Genomic DNA, 13,404 nt, shown 5'->3' on the forward strand with positions numbered 1-13,404 from the left:
CTTGGATGTTGAGTGTCCTCAGTCTTGGATGTTGAGAGTGTCCTCCGTCTTGGATGTTGAGAGTGTCCTCAGTCTTGGATGTTGAGAGTGTCCTCAGTCTTGGATGTTGAGAGTGTCCTCAGTCTTGGATGTTGAGAGTGTCCTCAGTCTTGGATGTTGAGAGTGTCCTCAGTCTTGGATGTTGAGAGTGTCCTCAGTCTTGGATGTTGAGAGTGTCCTCAGTCTTGGATGTTGAGAGTGCCCTCAGTCTTGGATGTTGAGAGTGCCCTCAGTCTTGGATGTTGAGAGTGTCCTCAGTCTTGGATGTTGAGAGTGTCCTCAGTCTTGGATATTGAGAGTGTCCCTCAGTCTTGGATATTGAGTGTCCAAGACTGAGCGGCCATCTTCCCTCCCTCCTCCCCTCCTCCCCTTCGATCGTCTCTTTATTTACACCCTCCATGTGACCTCCCTCCCTCCTCCCCTTCCATCGTCTCTTTATTTACACCCTCCATGTGACCTCCCTCCCTCCTCCCCTTCCATCGTCTCTTTATTTACACCCTCCATGTGACCTCCCTCCCTCCTCCCCTTCCATCGTCTCTTTATTTACACCCTCCATGTGACCTCCCTCCCTCCTCCCCTTCCATCGTCTCTTTATCCTTATCCTCCAGTGTGCCCAAGCTCATTAACCTCTCAGGAGATATTCCTTGGACAGTTCTGACTCCTCCTTCCAACTGTTCCATTGTTCCGTATCAGAACCATAGAACCAGCTGGAATTCTAAGAATGTCTGGGTAATCGTGTATCCACTGAACCTTGACCTCTCGTATAAACCTTTGGCCTTGGCTTGCAATAGGTCCAGCCAGACAGGCCTTTAGAGCAGACAGGCCTTTAGAGCAGACAGGCCTTTAGAGCAGACAGGCCTTTAGAGCAGACAGAACTTTAGAGCAGACAGCACTTTAGAGCAGACAGAACTTTAGAGCAGACAGAACTTTAGAGCAGACAGGCCTTTAGAGCAGACAGGCCTTTAGAGCAGACAGAACTTTAGAGCAGACAGAACTTCAGAGCAGACAGGCCTTTAGAGCAGACAGGCCTTTAGAGCAGACAGGCCTTTAGAGCAGACAGGCCTTTAGAGCAGACAGGCCTTTAGAGCAGACAGGCCTTTAGAGCAGACAGGCCTTTAGAGCAGACAGGCCTTTAGAGCAGACAGGCCTTTAGAGCAGACAGAACTTTAGAGCAGACAGAACTTTAGAGCAGACAGAACTTTAGAGCAGACAGGCCTTTAGAGCAGACAGGCCTTTAGAGCAGACAGGCCTTTAGAGCAGACAGGCCTTTAGAGCAGACAGGCCTTTAGAGCAGACAGGCCTTTAGAGCAGACAGGCCTTTAGAGCAGACAGGCCTTTAGAGCAGACAGGCCTTCAGAGCAGACAGGCCTTTAGAGCAGACAGGCCTTTATAATCCGTATCCTATACGTCCCACCTTTGTTGATATCCAAATGCCCCAACAGACCAACAAATACCTGAAAACTAAATATCTGATTCATTGAATCAGTTGACCTTTGCCCTCTGCTCTGTTCCAGGTACATCCAGGCTGCGACCTCTCCCAAGGACATCATCATCGTAGTGGACGTCAGCGGGAGTATGAAGGGTCTCAGGCTCACTATCGCCAAGCACACTATTAACACCATCCTGGACACACTAGGGGAGAACGACTTTGTCAACGTCATCGCCGTGAGTTACTAGGAGATTAACACACACACACCTCACACATTATTTACTCTGCCTCACGCAGCGTTTAACACACACACACACACACACACACACACACACACACACACACACACACACACACACACACACACACACACACACACACACACACACACACACACACACACACACACACACACACACACACACACACACACGTCTGATCCTTGACCTGTTTTCCCCATGCGTTCTGTCCCACAGTACAGTGACTATGTCCAATACGTGGAACCCTGCTTCAAGGGCACCCTGGTCCAGGCTGACCTGGACAACCGAGAGGTAACCAATGGATCTCTAATGCTAATCAACTCAATTCATCAATTAAGGCCCATAAGCTGTTTGCTCATTAAGGCTGGTTAAGAAGGCTCAGAGCGATAGGATTCACACCAGTGGGCCGGGTGCCACTAGACTACTGTTCCTGGCAGGGACTCGGAGTCACGAAGTGGTAAAGGGCTTTGACAGCACGGCAACTCTTCCCTCCTTCCTTCCTTCCCTCCCTCCCTCCCTCCCTCCCTCCCTCCCTCCCTCCCTCCCTCCCTCCCTCCCTCCCTCCCTCCCTCCCTCCCTCCCTCCCTCCCTCCCCCTCCTTCTATCTAACCCTCCCTCTATCCCTCCCTCCCTCTATGCCTCCCTCCATCCTCCATCCCTCTATCTCACCCTCTCTCTATCTCACCCTCTCTCTATCTCACCCTCTCTCTATCTCACCCTCCCTCCCTCCCTCCCTCCCTCCCTCCCTCCCTCCCTCCCTCTATCCCTCCCTCCCTCTATGCCACCCTCCATCCTCCATCCCTCTATCTCACCCTCCATCCTCCATCCCTCTATCTCACCCTCTCTCTATCTCACCCTCTCTCTATCTCACCCTCCCTCTATCCCTCCCTCCCTCCCTCCCTCCTTTCCTCCCTCCCTCCCTCCTCCCTCCCTCCCTCCCTCCCTCCCTCCCTCCCTCCCTCCCTCCCTCCCTCCCTCCCTCCCTCCCTCCCTCCCTCCCTCCCTCCCTCCCTCTATCCCTCCCTCCATCCTCCATCCCTCTATCTCACCTTCCCTCTATCTCACCCTCTCTCTATCTCACCCTCCCTCTATCCCTCCCTCCCTCCCTCCCTCCCTCCCTCCCTCCCTCCCTCCATTTATCCCTCCCTCCATCCTCCATCCCTCTATCTCACCTTCCCTCTATCCCTCCCTCCCTCTATCCCTCCCTCCATCCTCCATCCCTCTATCTCACCCTCTCTCTATCCCTCCCTCCCTCTATCCCTCCCTCCCTCTATCCCTCCCTCCATCCTCCATCCCTCTATCTCACCCTCCCTCTATCCCTCCCTCCCTCTATCCCTCCCTCCATCCTCCATCCCTCTATCTCACCCTCTCTCTATCCCTCCCTCCCTCTATCCTCCCTCCCTCTATCTCACCCTCTCTCTATCTCTCCCTCCCTCCATCCTCCATCCCTCTATGCCTCCCTCCATCCTCCATCCCTCTATCCCTCCCTCTAGCCTCCCTCCCTCTATCCCTCCCTCCATCCTCCATCTCACCCTCTCTCTATCTCCCCCTCTCTCTATCTCTCCCTCTCTCTATCCCTCCCTCCCTCTATCCTCCCTCCCTCTATCTCTCCCTCTCTCTATCCTCCATCCCTCTATCTCACCCTATCTCTATCTCACCCTATCTCTATCTTACCCTCTCTCTATCTCACCCTCTCTCTATCCCTCCCTCTCTCTATCCCTCCCTCCCTCTATCTCACCCTCTCTCTATCTCACCCTCCCTACCCTCTATCCTCCCTCCCTCTATCCCTCCATCCCTCTATCTCACCCTCTCTCTATCTCACCCTCTCCTCCTCCTGGCAGGGACTCGGAGTCACGAAGTGGTAAAGGGCTTTGACAGCACGGCAACTCTTCCCTCCCTCCCTCTCACCCTCTCTCTATCTCACCCTCTCTCTATCTCACCCTCTCTCTATCCCTCCCTCCATCCTCCATCCCTCTATCTCACCCTCTCTATCTCACCCTCCCTCCTCTATCCCTCCCTCCATCCTCCATCCCTCTATCTCACCCTCTCTATCCCTCCCTCCATCCTCCCTCCCTCTATCTCACCCTCTCTCTATCTCTCCCTCCCTCCATCCTCCATCCCTCTATGCCTCCCTCCATCCTCCATCCCTCTATCCCTCCCTCTATCCTCCCTCCCTCTATCCCTCCCTCCATCCTCCATCTCACCCTCTCTCTATCCCTCCCTCTCTCTATCCCTCCCTCTCTCTATCCCTCCCTCCCTCTATCCTCCCTCCCTCTATCTCACCCTCTCTCTATCCTCCATCCCTCTATCTCACCCTATCTCTATCTCACCCTATCTCTATCTTACCCTCTCTCTATCTGTCACCCTCTCTCTATCCCTCCCTCTCTCTATCCCTCCCCTCCCTCTATCTCACCCTCCTCTATCTCACCCTCCCTCCCTCTATCCTCCCTCCCTCTATCCCTCCATCCCTCTATCTCACCCTCTCTCTATCTCACCCTCTCCTCCTCCTGGCAGGGACTCGGAGTCACGAAGTGGTAAAGGGCTTTGACAGCACGGCAACTCTTCCCTCCCTCCCTCTCACCCTCTCTCTATCTCACCCTCTCTCTATCTCACCCTCTCTCTATCCCTCCCTCCATCCTCCATCCCTCTATCTCACCCTCCCTCTATCTCACCCTCCCTCCCTCTATCCCTCCCTCCATCCTCCATCCCTCTATCTCACCCTCTCTATCCCTCCCTCCATCCTCCCTCCCTCTATCTCACCCTCTCTCTATCTCTCCCTCCCTCCATCCTCCATCCCTCTATGCCTCCCTCCATCCTCCATCCCTCTATCCCTCCCTCTATCCTCCCTCCCTCTATCCCTCCCTCCCCTCCCTCCCTCTCCATCTCACCCTCTCTCTATCCCTCCCCTCTCTATCCCTCCCTCTCTCTATCCCTCCCTCCCTCTATCCTCCCCTCCCTCTATCTCACCCCTCTCTATCCTCCATCCCTCTATCTCACCCTATCTCTATCTCACCCTATCTCTATCTTACCCTCTCTCTATCTCACCCTCTCTCTATCCCTCCCTCTCTCTATCCCTCCCTCCCTCTATCTCACCCTCTCTCTATCTCACCCTCCCTCCCTCTATCCTCCCTCCCTCTATCCCCTCCATCCCTCTATCTCACCCTCTCTCTATCTCACCCTCTCCTCCTCCTGGCAGGGACTCGGAGTCACGAAGTGGTAAAGGGCTTTGACAGCACGGCAACTCTTCCCTCCCTCCCTCTCACCCCTCTCTATCTCACCCTCTCTCTATCTCACCCTCTCTCTATCCCTCCCTCCATCCTCCATCCCTCTATCTCACCCCTCCCTCTATCTCACCCTCCCTCCCTCTCCCTCCCTCCATCCTCCATCCCTCTATCTCACCCTCTCTATCCCTCCCTCCATCCTCCCTCCCTCTATCTCACCCTCTCTCTATCTCTCCCTCCCTCCATCCTCCATCCCTCTATGCCTCCCTCCATCCTCCATCCCTCTATCCCTCCCTCTATCCTCCCTCCCTCTATCCCTCCCTCCATCCTCCATCTCCCCCTCTCTCTATCCCTCCTCTCTCTATCCCCCCTCTCTCTATCCCTCCCTCCCCTCTCTCCTCCCTCCCTCTATCTCACCCTCTCTCTATCCTCCATCCCTCTATCTCACCCTATCTCTATCTCACCCTATCTCTATCTTACCCTCTCTCTATCTCACCCTCTCTCTATCCCTCCCTCTCTCTATCCCTCCCTCTCTCTATCTCACCCTCTCTCTATCTCACCCTCCCTCCCTCTATCCTCCCTCCCTCTATCCCTCCCTCCATCCTCCATCCCTCTATCTCACCCTCTCTCTATCTCACCCTCTCCTCCTCCTGGCAGGGACTCGGAGTCACGAAGTGGCAAAGGGCTTTGACAGCACGGCAACTCTTCCCTCCCTCCCTCTCACCCTCTCTCTATCTCACCCTCTCTCTATCTCACCCTCTCTCTATCTCACCCTCTCTCTATCCTCCCTCCCTCTATCTGTGCCCCTGCCCAGTCATGTGAAATCCATAGATTAGGGCCTAGATTAGGAATTCATTTCAATTGACTGATTTCCTTATATGAACTGTAACTCATGTTTCGTTTATATTTTTGCTCCGTTTAAATTAAATAGTCCCCCCCTCTCTCTCCCCCATCCCTCTCTCTCTCTCCCCCTCCCCCCATCGCTCTCTCTCTCTCCCCATCCCTCTCTCCCCCATCTCTGCTCTCTCTCTCCCCCTCCACTCTCTGCAAGGTCCTCTCTCTCTCTCCATCCCTCTCTCTCTCTCTCCCCATCTCCATCTCTCTCTCTCTCTCTCTCTCTCTCTCTCTCTCTCTCTCTCTCTCTCTCTCTCTCTGTCTCTGTCTCTCTCTCTCTCCCCATCTCTGTCTCTCTCTCTCTCTCTCCTCTCTCTCTCTCATCTCTCTCTCTCTCTCTCTCTCTCTGTCTCTCTCTCTCTCCCCAGGTCTCTCTCTCTCTCTCTCTCTCTGTCTCTCTCATGGTCTCATCTCTCTCTCTGTGTCTCTCATGGGTGTCTCTGTCTGTCTCTCTCTCTCTCTCTGGTATGTGTCTCAAGGTGTCTCTCTCTCTCTGTCTCTCTCCCCTCTGTGTCTCTCTCTCTCCTCTCTCTCTCTCTCTCTCTCTCCTCCTCATCTGACACTCTCCCCCATGTCTCTCTCTCTCTGGCCAGAACGCAGGTGACACTCCCCAAGACAAGGGAGGATGACTATCTCTCAAGGGAGGTATCTCTCTCTCCCTCTCTCTCTCTCTCTCTACTAAGACATGGGAGGTGTGTGACACTAAGACAAGGGAGGTCTCTCTCCCCATGGGAGGTCTCTCCCTCTCTCTCTCTCTCTGGAGGTATGACTAGGTCACTCTCTCTCCCCATCTCTCTCTCTCTCTCTATGACTCTCTCTCTCTATCCCCATAGGTCTCTCTCAAGGGAGGTATGACTCTCTCTCTCTGCAGCACTTCAAGTTGCTGGTTGAGGAGCTCCAGGTAAAAGGAGAGGGGAAAGTCAAGAAGGCCATGAAGGAATCCTTCAAAATCCTCAATGAGGTGTGTGTGTGTGCATGGCGCACGTGTGTGTGCGTGGCGCGTGTGTGTGTGCATGGCGCGTGTGTGTGCGTGGCGCACGTGTGTGTGTGTGTGTGCATGGCGCACGTGTGTAATCAGTAGTGTAAGGGAATGTTTACGTGCATAAATGTGATAATGAGGTGCTGGAAGGTGTGAAAGCAAACAAACGGCCACAAAAATGCCACAAATCTAACGATGTGTGAGAGGAGAGTCTCCTCTATGGGGAAGAGGTGTATTTATCCCGGGACAGACCCGGTCCAGGTGTGTCTGCATGGAGAGAGTCTCCTCCATGAATGGGGAAGAGGTGTATTTATCCCGGGACAGACCCGGTCCAGGTGTGTCTGCATGGAGAGAGTCTCCTCCATGAATGGGGAAGAGGTGTATTTATCCCGGGACAGACCCGGTCCAGGTGTGTCTGCATGGAGAGAGTCTCCTCCATGAATGGGGAAGAGGTGTATTTATCCCGGGACAGACCCGGTCCAGGTGTGTCTGCATGGAGAGAGTCTCCTCCATGAATGGGGAAGAGGTGTATTTATCCCGGGTGTGTCCCACCTCCCGGCTCCGCCCACCGACATCCTAATAAGGAAGACGAGAGCAAAGAGAAAGAATACGGCAGACAGAGTGGGAGGGTCGTCACAATGTGTGTCTCTGTGTGTCTCTGTGTGTCTCTGTGTGTCTGTGTGTGTCTGTGTGTGTCTGTGTCTCTGTGTGTCTGTGTGTGTCTCTGTGTGTCTGTGTGTGTCTCTGTGTGTCTGTGTGTGTCTCTGTGTGTCTGTGTGTCTCTGTGTGTCTGTGTGTGTCTCTGTGTGTCTGTGTGTGTCTCTGTGTGTCTGTGTGTGTCTGTGTGTGTCTGTGTGTGTCTCTGTGTGTCTGTGTGTGTCTCTGTGTGTCTGTGTGTGTCTCTGTGTGTCTGTGTGTCTCTGTGTGTCTGTGTGTCTCTGTGTGTCTGTGTGTGTCTGTGTGTGTCTCTGTGTGTCTGTGTGTGTCTCTGTGTGTCTCTAGGCTGCATCGTTGGGTCAGGGCAGTCTGTGTAACCAGGCCATCATGCTGATCACTGACGGAGCCATGGAGGATTATGAGGAAGTGTTTCAGGAGTTCAACTGGCCAGAACGCAGGGTAACCAACGTTACACACACACACCTGTTGGTCTCAGAAACCTCTTTCTCTTTTGGAGGGATTATGAGACAAGGGAGGTATGACTAGGTGACACTAAGACAAGGGAGGTATGACTAGGTGACACTAAGACAAGGGAGGTATGACTAGGTGACACTAAGACAAGGGAGGTATGACTAGGGAGGTATGACTAGGTGACACTAAGACAAGGGAGGTATGACAAGGGAGGTATGACTAGGGAGGTATGACTAGGGAGGTATGACTAGGTGACACTAAGACAAGGGAGGGATGACTTGGGAGGTATGACTAGGGAGGTATGACTAGGTGACACTAAGACAAGGGAGGTATGACTAGGGAGGTATGACTAGGGAGGTATGACTAGGGAGGTATGACTAGGTGACACTAAGACAAGGGAGGGATGACTTGGGAGGTATGACAAGGTGACACTAAGACAAGGGAGGTATGACTAGGGAGGTATGACTAGGTGACACTAAGACTAGGGAGGTATGACTAGGTGACACTAAGACAAGGGAGGGATGACTAGGTGACACTAAGACTAGAGAGGTATGACTAGGGAGGTATGACTAGATGACACTAAGACAAGGGAGGTATGACTAGGGAGGTATGACTAGGGAGGTATGACTGGGAGGTGACACTAAGACAAGGGAGGTATGACTAGGGACAGTATGACTAGGGAGGTATGACTAGGTGACACTAAGACAAGGGAGGTATGACTATGGAGGTATGCCTAGGTGACACTAAGACATGGGAGATATGACTAGGTGACACTAAGACAAGGGAGGTATGACTAGGTGACTAGGTGACACTAAGACTAAGACAGGGAGGTATGACTAGGTGGTACTAAGACATGGGAGGTATGACTAGGTGACACTAAGATATGGGAGGTGTGACTAGGTGACACTAAGATATGGGAGGTATGACTAGGTGACACTAAGACAAGGGAGGGAGGTATGACTAGGGAGGTATGACTAGGTGACACTAAGACAAGGGAGGGATGACTAGGTGACACTAAGACAAGGGAGGGATGGAGGTATGACTAGGGAGGTATGACTAGGTGACACTAAGACAAGGGAGGTATGACCAGGGTGGTATGACTAGGGAGGTATGACTAGGTGACACTAAGACAAGGGAGGTATGACTAGGGAGGTATGACTAGGGAGGTATGACTAGGAAGGTATGACTAGGTGACACTAAGACAAGGGAGGTATGACTAGGTGACACTGCCTGCTGAAAACAATTTGTCTTTTTCAGGTGCGTGTTTTTACTTACCTTATTGGTCGAGAGGTGACCTTCGCTGACACTGTGAAGTGGATTGCCTGCAACAATAAAGGTAATTCTCTAATGCGCCCCTACAACCCACTGTATAGCAGTAACCCTGTTCTACAACCCACTGTATAGCAGTAACCCTGTTCTACAACCCACTGTATAGCAGTAACCCTGTTCTACAACCCACTGTATAGCAGTAACCCTGTTCTACAACCCACTGTATAGCAGTAACCCTGTTCTACAACCCACTGTATAGCAGTAACCCTGTTCTACAACCCTACAACCCACTGTATAGCAGTAACCCTGTTCTACAACCCACTGTATAGCAGTAACCCTGTTCTACAACCCACTGTATAGCAGTAACCCTGTTCTACAACCCACTGTATAGCAGTAACCCTGTTCTACAACCCTACAACCCACTGTATAGCAGTAACCCTGTTCTACAACCCTACAACCCACTGTATAGCAGTAACCCTGTTCTACAACCCACTGTATAGCAGTAACCCTGTTCTACAACCCTACAACCCACTGTATAGCAGTAACCCTGTTCTACACCCCTACAACCCACTGTATAGCAGTAACCCTGTTCCACAACCCACTGTATAGCTGTAACCCTGTTCTACCCACAGCAGTAACCCCTACAACCCACTGTATAGCAGTAACCCTGTTCTACAACCCACTGTATAGCTGTAACCCTGTTCTACAACCCACTGTATAGCAGTAAGTAACCCTGTTCTAACCACTGTTCTACAACCCACTGTATAGCAGTAACCCTGTTCCACAACCCACTGTATAGCTGTAACCCTGTTCTACAACCCACTGTATAGCAGTAACCCTGTTCTACAACCCACTGTATAGCAGTAACCCTGTTCTACACCCCTACAACCCACTGTATAGCAGTAACCCTGTTCCACAACCCACTGTATAGCAGTAACCCTGTTCTACAACCCACTGTATAGCAGTAACCCTGTTCTACAACCCACTGTATAGCAGTAACCCTGTTCTACAACCCACTGTATAGCTGTAACCCTGTTCTACAACCCACTGTATAGCAGTAACCCTGTTCTACAACCCACTGTATAGCAGTAACCCTGTTCTACAACCCACTGTATAGCAGTAACCCTGTTCTACAACCCACTGTATAGCTGTAACCCTGTTCTACAACCCACTGTATAGCAGTAACCCTGTTCCACAACCCACTGTATAGCAGTAACCCTGTTCTACAACCCACTGTATAGCAGTAACCCTGTTCTACAACCCACTGTATAGCTGTAACCCTGTTCTACAACCCACTGTATAGCAGTAACCCTGTTCTACAACCCACTGTATAGCAGTAACCCTGTTCTACAACCCACTGTATAGCAGTAACCCTGTTCTACAACCCACTGTATAGCAGTAACCCTGTTCTACAACCCACTGTATAGCTGTAACCCTGTTCTACAACCCACTGTATAGCAGTAACCCTGTTCTACAACCCACTGTATAGCTGTAACCCTGTTCTACAACCCACTGTATAGCAGTAACCCTGTTCTACAACCCACTGTATAGCTGTAACCCTGTTCTACAACCCACTGTATAGCAGTAACCCTGTTCTACAACCCACTGTATAGCAGTAACCCTGTTCTACAACCCACTGTATAGCTGTAACCCTGTTCTACAACCCACTGTATAGCAGTAACCCTGTTCTACACCCCTACAACCCACTGTATAGCAGTAACCCTGTTCCACAACCCACTGTATAGCTGTAACCCTGTTCTACAACCCACTGTATAGCAGTAACCCTGTTCTACAACCCACTGTATAGCAGTAACCCTGTTCTACAACCCACTGTATAGCAGTAACCCTGTTCTACAACCCACTGTATAGCAGTAACCTGTTCTACAACCCACTGTATAGCAGTAACCCTGTTCTACAACCCACTGTATAGCTGTAACCCTGTTCTACAACCCACTGTATAGCAGTAACCCTGTTCTACAACCCACTGTATAGCTGTAACCCTGTTCTACAACCCACTGTATAGCATTAACCCTGTTCTACAACCCACTGTATAGCAGTAACCCTGTTCTACAACCCACTGTATAGCAGTAACCCTGTTCTACAACCCACTGTATAGCAGTAACCCTGTTCTAACCCAACCCACTGTATAGCAGTAACCCTGTTCTACAACCCACTGTATAGCAGTAACCCTGTTCTACAACCCACTGTATAGCAGTAACCCTGTTCTACAACCCACTGTATAGCAGTAACCCTGTTCTACAACCCACTGTATAGCAGTAACCCTGTTCTACAACCCACTGTATAGCAGTAACCCTGTTCTACAACCCACTGTATAGCAGTAACCCTGTTCTACAACCCACTGTATAGCAGTAACCCTGTTCTACAACCCACTGTATAGCAGTAACCCTGTTCTACAACCCACTGTATAGCAGTAACCCTGTTCTACAACCCACTGTATAGCAGTAACCCTGTTCTACACCCCTACAACCCACTGTATAGCAGTAACCCTGTTCTACAACCCACTGTATAGCAGTAACCCTGTTCTACAACCCACTGTATAGCAGTAACCCTGTTCTACAACCCACTGTATAGCAGTAACCCTGTTCTACAACCCACTGTATAGCAGTAACCCTGTTCTACAACCCACTGTATAGCAGTAACCCTGTTCTACAACCCACTGTATAGCAGTAACACTGTTCTACAACCCACTGTATAGCAGTAACCCTGTTCTACAACCCACTGTATAGCAGTAACCCTGTTCTACAACCCACTGTATAGCAGTAACCCTGTTCTACAACCCACTGTATAGCAGTAACCCTGTTCTACAACCCACTGTATAGCAGTAACCCTGTTCTACAACCCACTGTATAGCAGTAACCCTGTTCTACAACCCACTGTATAGCAGTAACACTGTTCTACAACCCACTGTATAGCAGTAACCCTGTTCTACAACCCACTGTATAGCAGTAACACTGTTCTACAACCCACTGTATAGCAGTAACACTGTTCTACAACCCACTGTATAGCAGTAACCCTGTTCTACAACCCACTGTATAGCAGTAACCCTGTTCTACAACCCACTGTATAGCAGTAACACTGTTCTACAACCCACTGTATAGCAGTAACACTGTTCTACAACCCACTGTATTGCAGTAACCCTGTTCTACAACCCACTATATAGCAGTAACACTGTTCTACAACCCACTGTATAGCAGTAACCCTGTTCTACAACCCACTGTATAGCATTAACCCTGTTCTACAACCCTACAACCCACTTTATAGTAGTAACCCTGTTCTACAACCCTACAACCCACTTTATAGTAGTAACCCTGTTCTACAACCCACTGTATAGCAGTAACCCTGTTCTACAACCCACTGTATAGCAGTAACACTGTTCTACAACCCACTGTATAGCTGTAACCCTGTTCTACAACCCACTATATAGCTGTAACCCTGTTCTACAACCCACTGTATAGCTGTAACCCTGTTCTACAACCCACTGTATAGCAGTAACCCTGTTCTACAACCCACTGTATAGCAGTAACCCTGTTCTACAACCCACTGTATAGCAGTAACCCTGTTCTACAACCCACTGTATAGCAGTAACCCTGTTCTACAACCCACTGTATAGCTGTAACCCTATTCTACAACCCACTGTATAGCTGTAACCCTGTTCTACAACCCACTGTATAGCAGTAACCCTGTTCTACAACCCACTGTATAGCTGTAACCCTGTTCTACAACCCACTGTATAGCAGTAACACTGTTCTACAACCCTACAACCCACTGTATAGTAGTAACCCTCTTCTACAACCCACTGTATAGCTGTAACCCTGTTCTACAACCCACTGTATAGCAGTAACCCTGTTCTACAACCCACTGTATAGCAGTAACCCTGTTCTACAACCCTACAACCCACTGTACAGCAGTAACCCTGTTCTACAACCCAAATATGACCCCTCATCCTGACCCAGTCAAATATGACCCCTCATCCTGACCCAGTAGAACATGACCCCTCATCCTGACCCAGTAGAACATGACCCCTCATCCTGACCCAGTAGAACATGACCCCTCATCCTGACCCAGTAAAATATGACCCCTCATCCTGACCCAGTCAAATGTGCTCTATATGAATAGACAGCCTGTAAACAGTCTTAATCGACACCCATATGAACACAGGCCCCC

General features: G+C 50.6%; 1 protein-coding gene across 1 annotated transcript in view; it reads left to right on the plus strand.

Annotated features, from left to right (window-relative positions):
• LOC127925440 (voltage-dependent calcium channel subunit alpha-2/delta-4-like) overlaps window positions 1–13,404 on the plus strand; it is a 68,384-nt gene that overhangs the window by 22,727 nt on the left and 32,253 nt on the right. The window contains exons 3-7 of the mRNA XM_052510311.1: window positions 1,554–1,704; window positions 1,945–2,019; window positions 6,715–6,804; window positions 7,825–7,938; window positions 9,208–9,286. Of these exons, the coding sequence (XP_052366271.1) occupies window positions 1,554–1,704; window positions 1,945–2,019; window positions 6,715–6,804; window positions 7,825–7,938; window positions 9,208–9,286 (509 nt within the window). The remainder of the gene's footprint in view (window positions 1–1,553; window positions 1,705–1,944; window positions 2,020–6,714; window positions 6,805–7,824; window positions 7,939–9,207; window positions 9,287–13,404) is intronic.

Source organism: Oncorhynchus keta, unplaced genomic scaffold (assembly GCF_023373465.1).
Source record: "Oncorhynchus keta strain PuntledgeMale-10-30-2019 unplaced genomic scaffold, Oket_V2 Un_contig_5575_pilon_pilon, whole genome shotgun sequence".
Classification (NCBI taxonomy): Eukaryota; Metazoa; Chordata; class Actinopteri; order Salmoniformes; family Salmonidae; genus Oncorhynchus; species Oncorhynchus keta.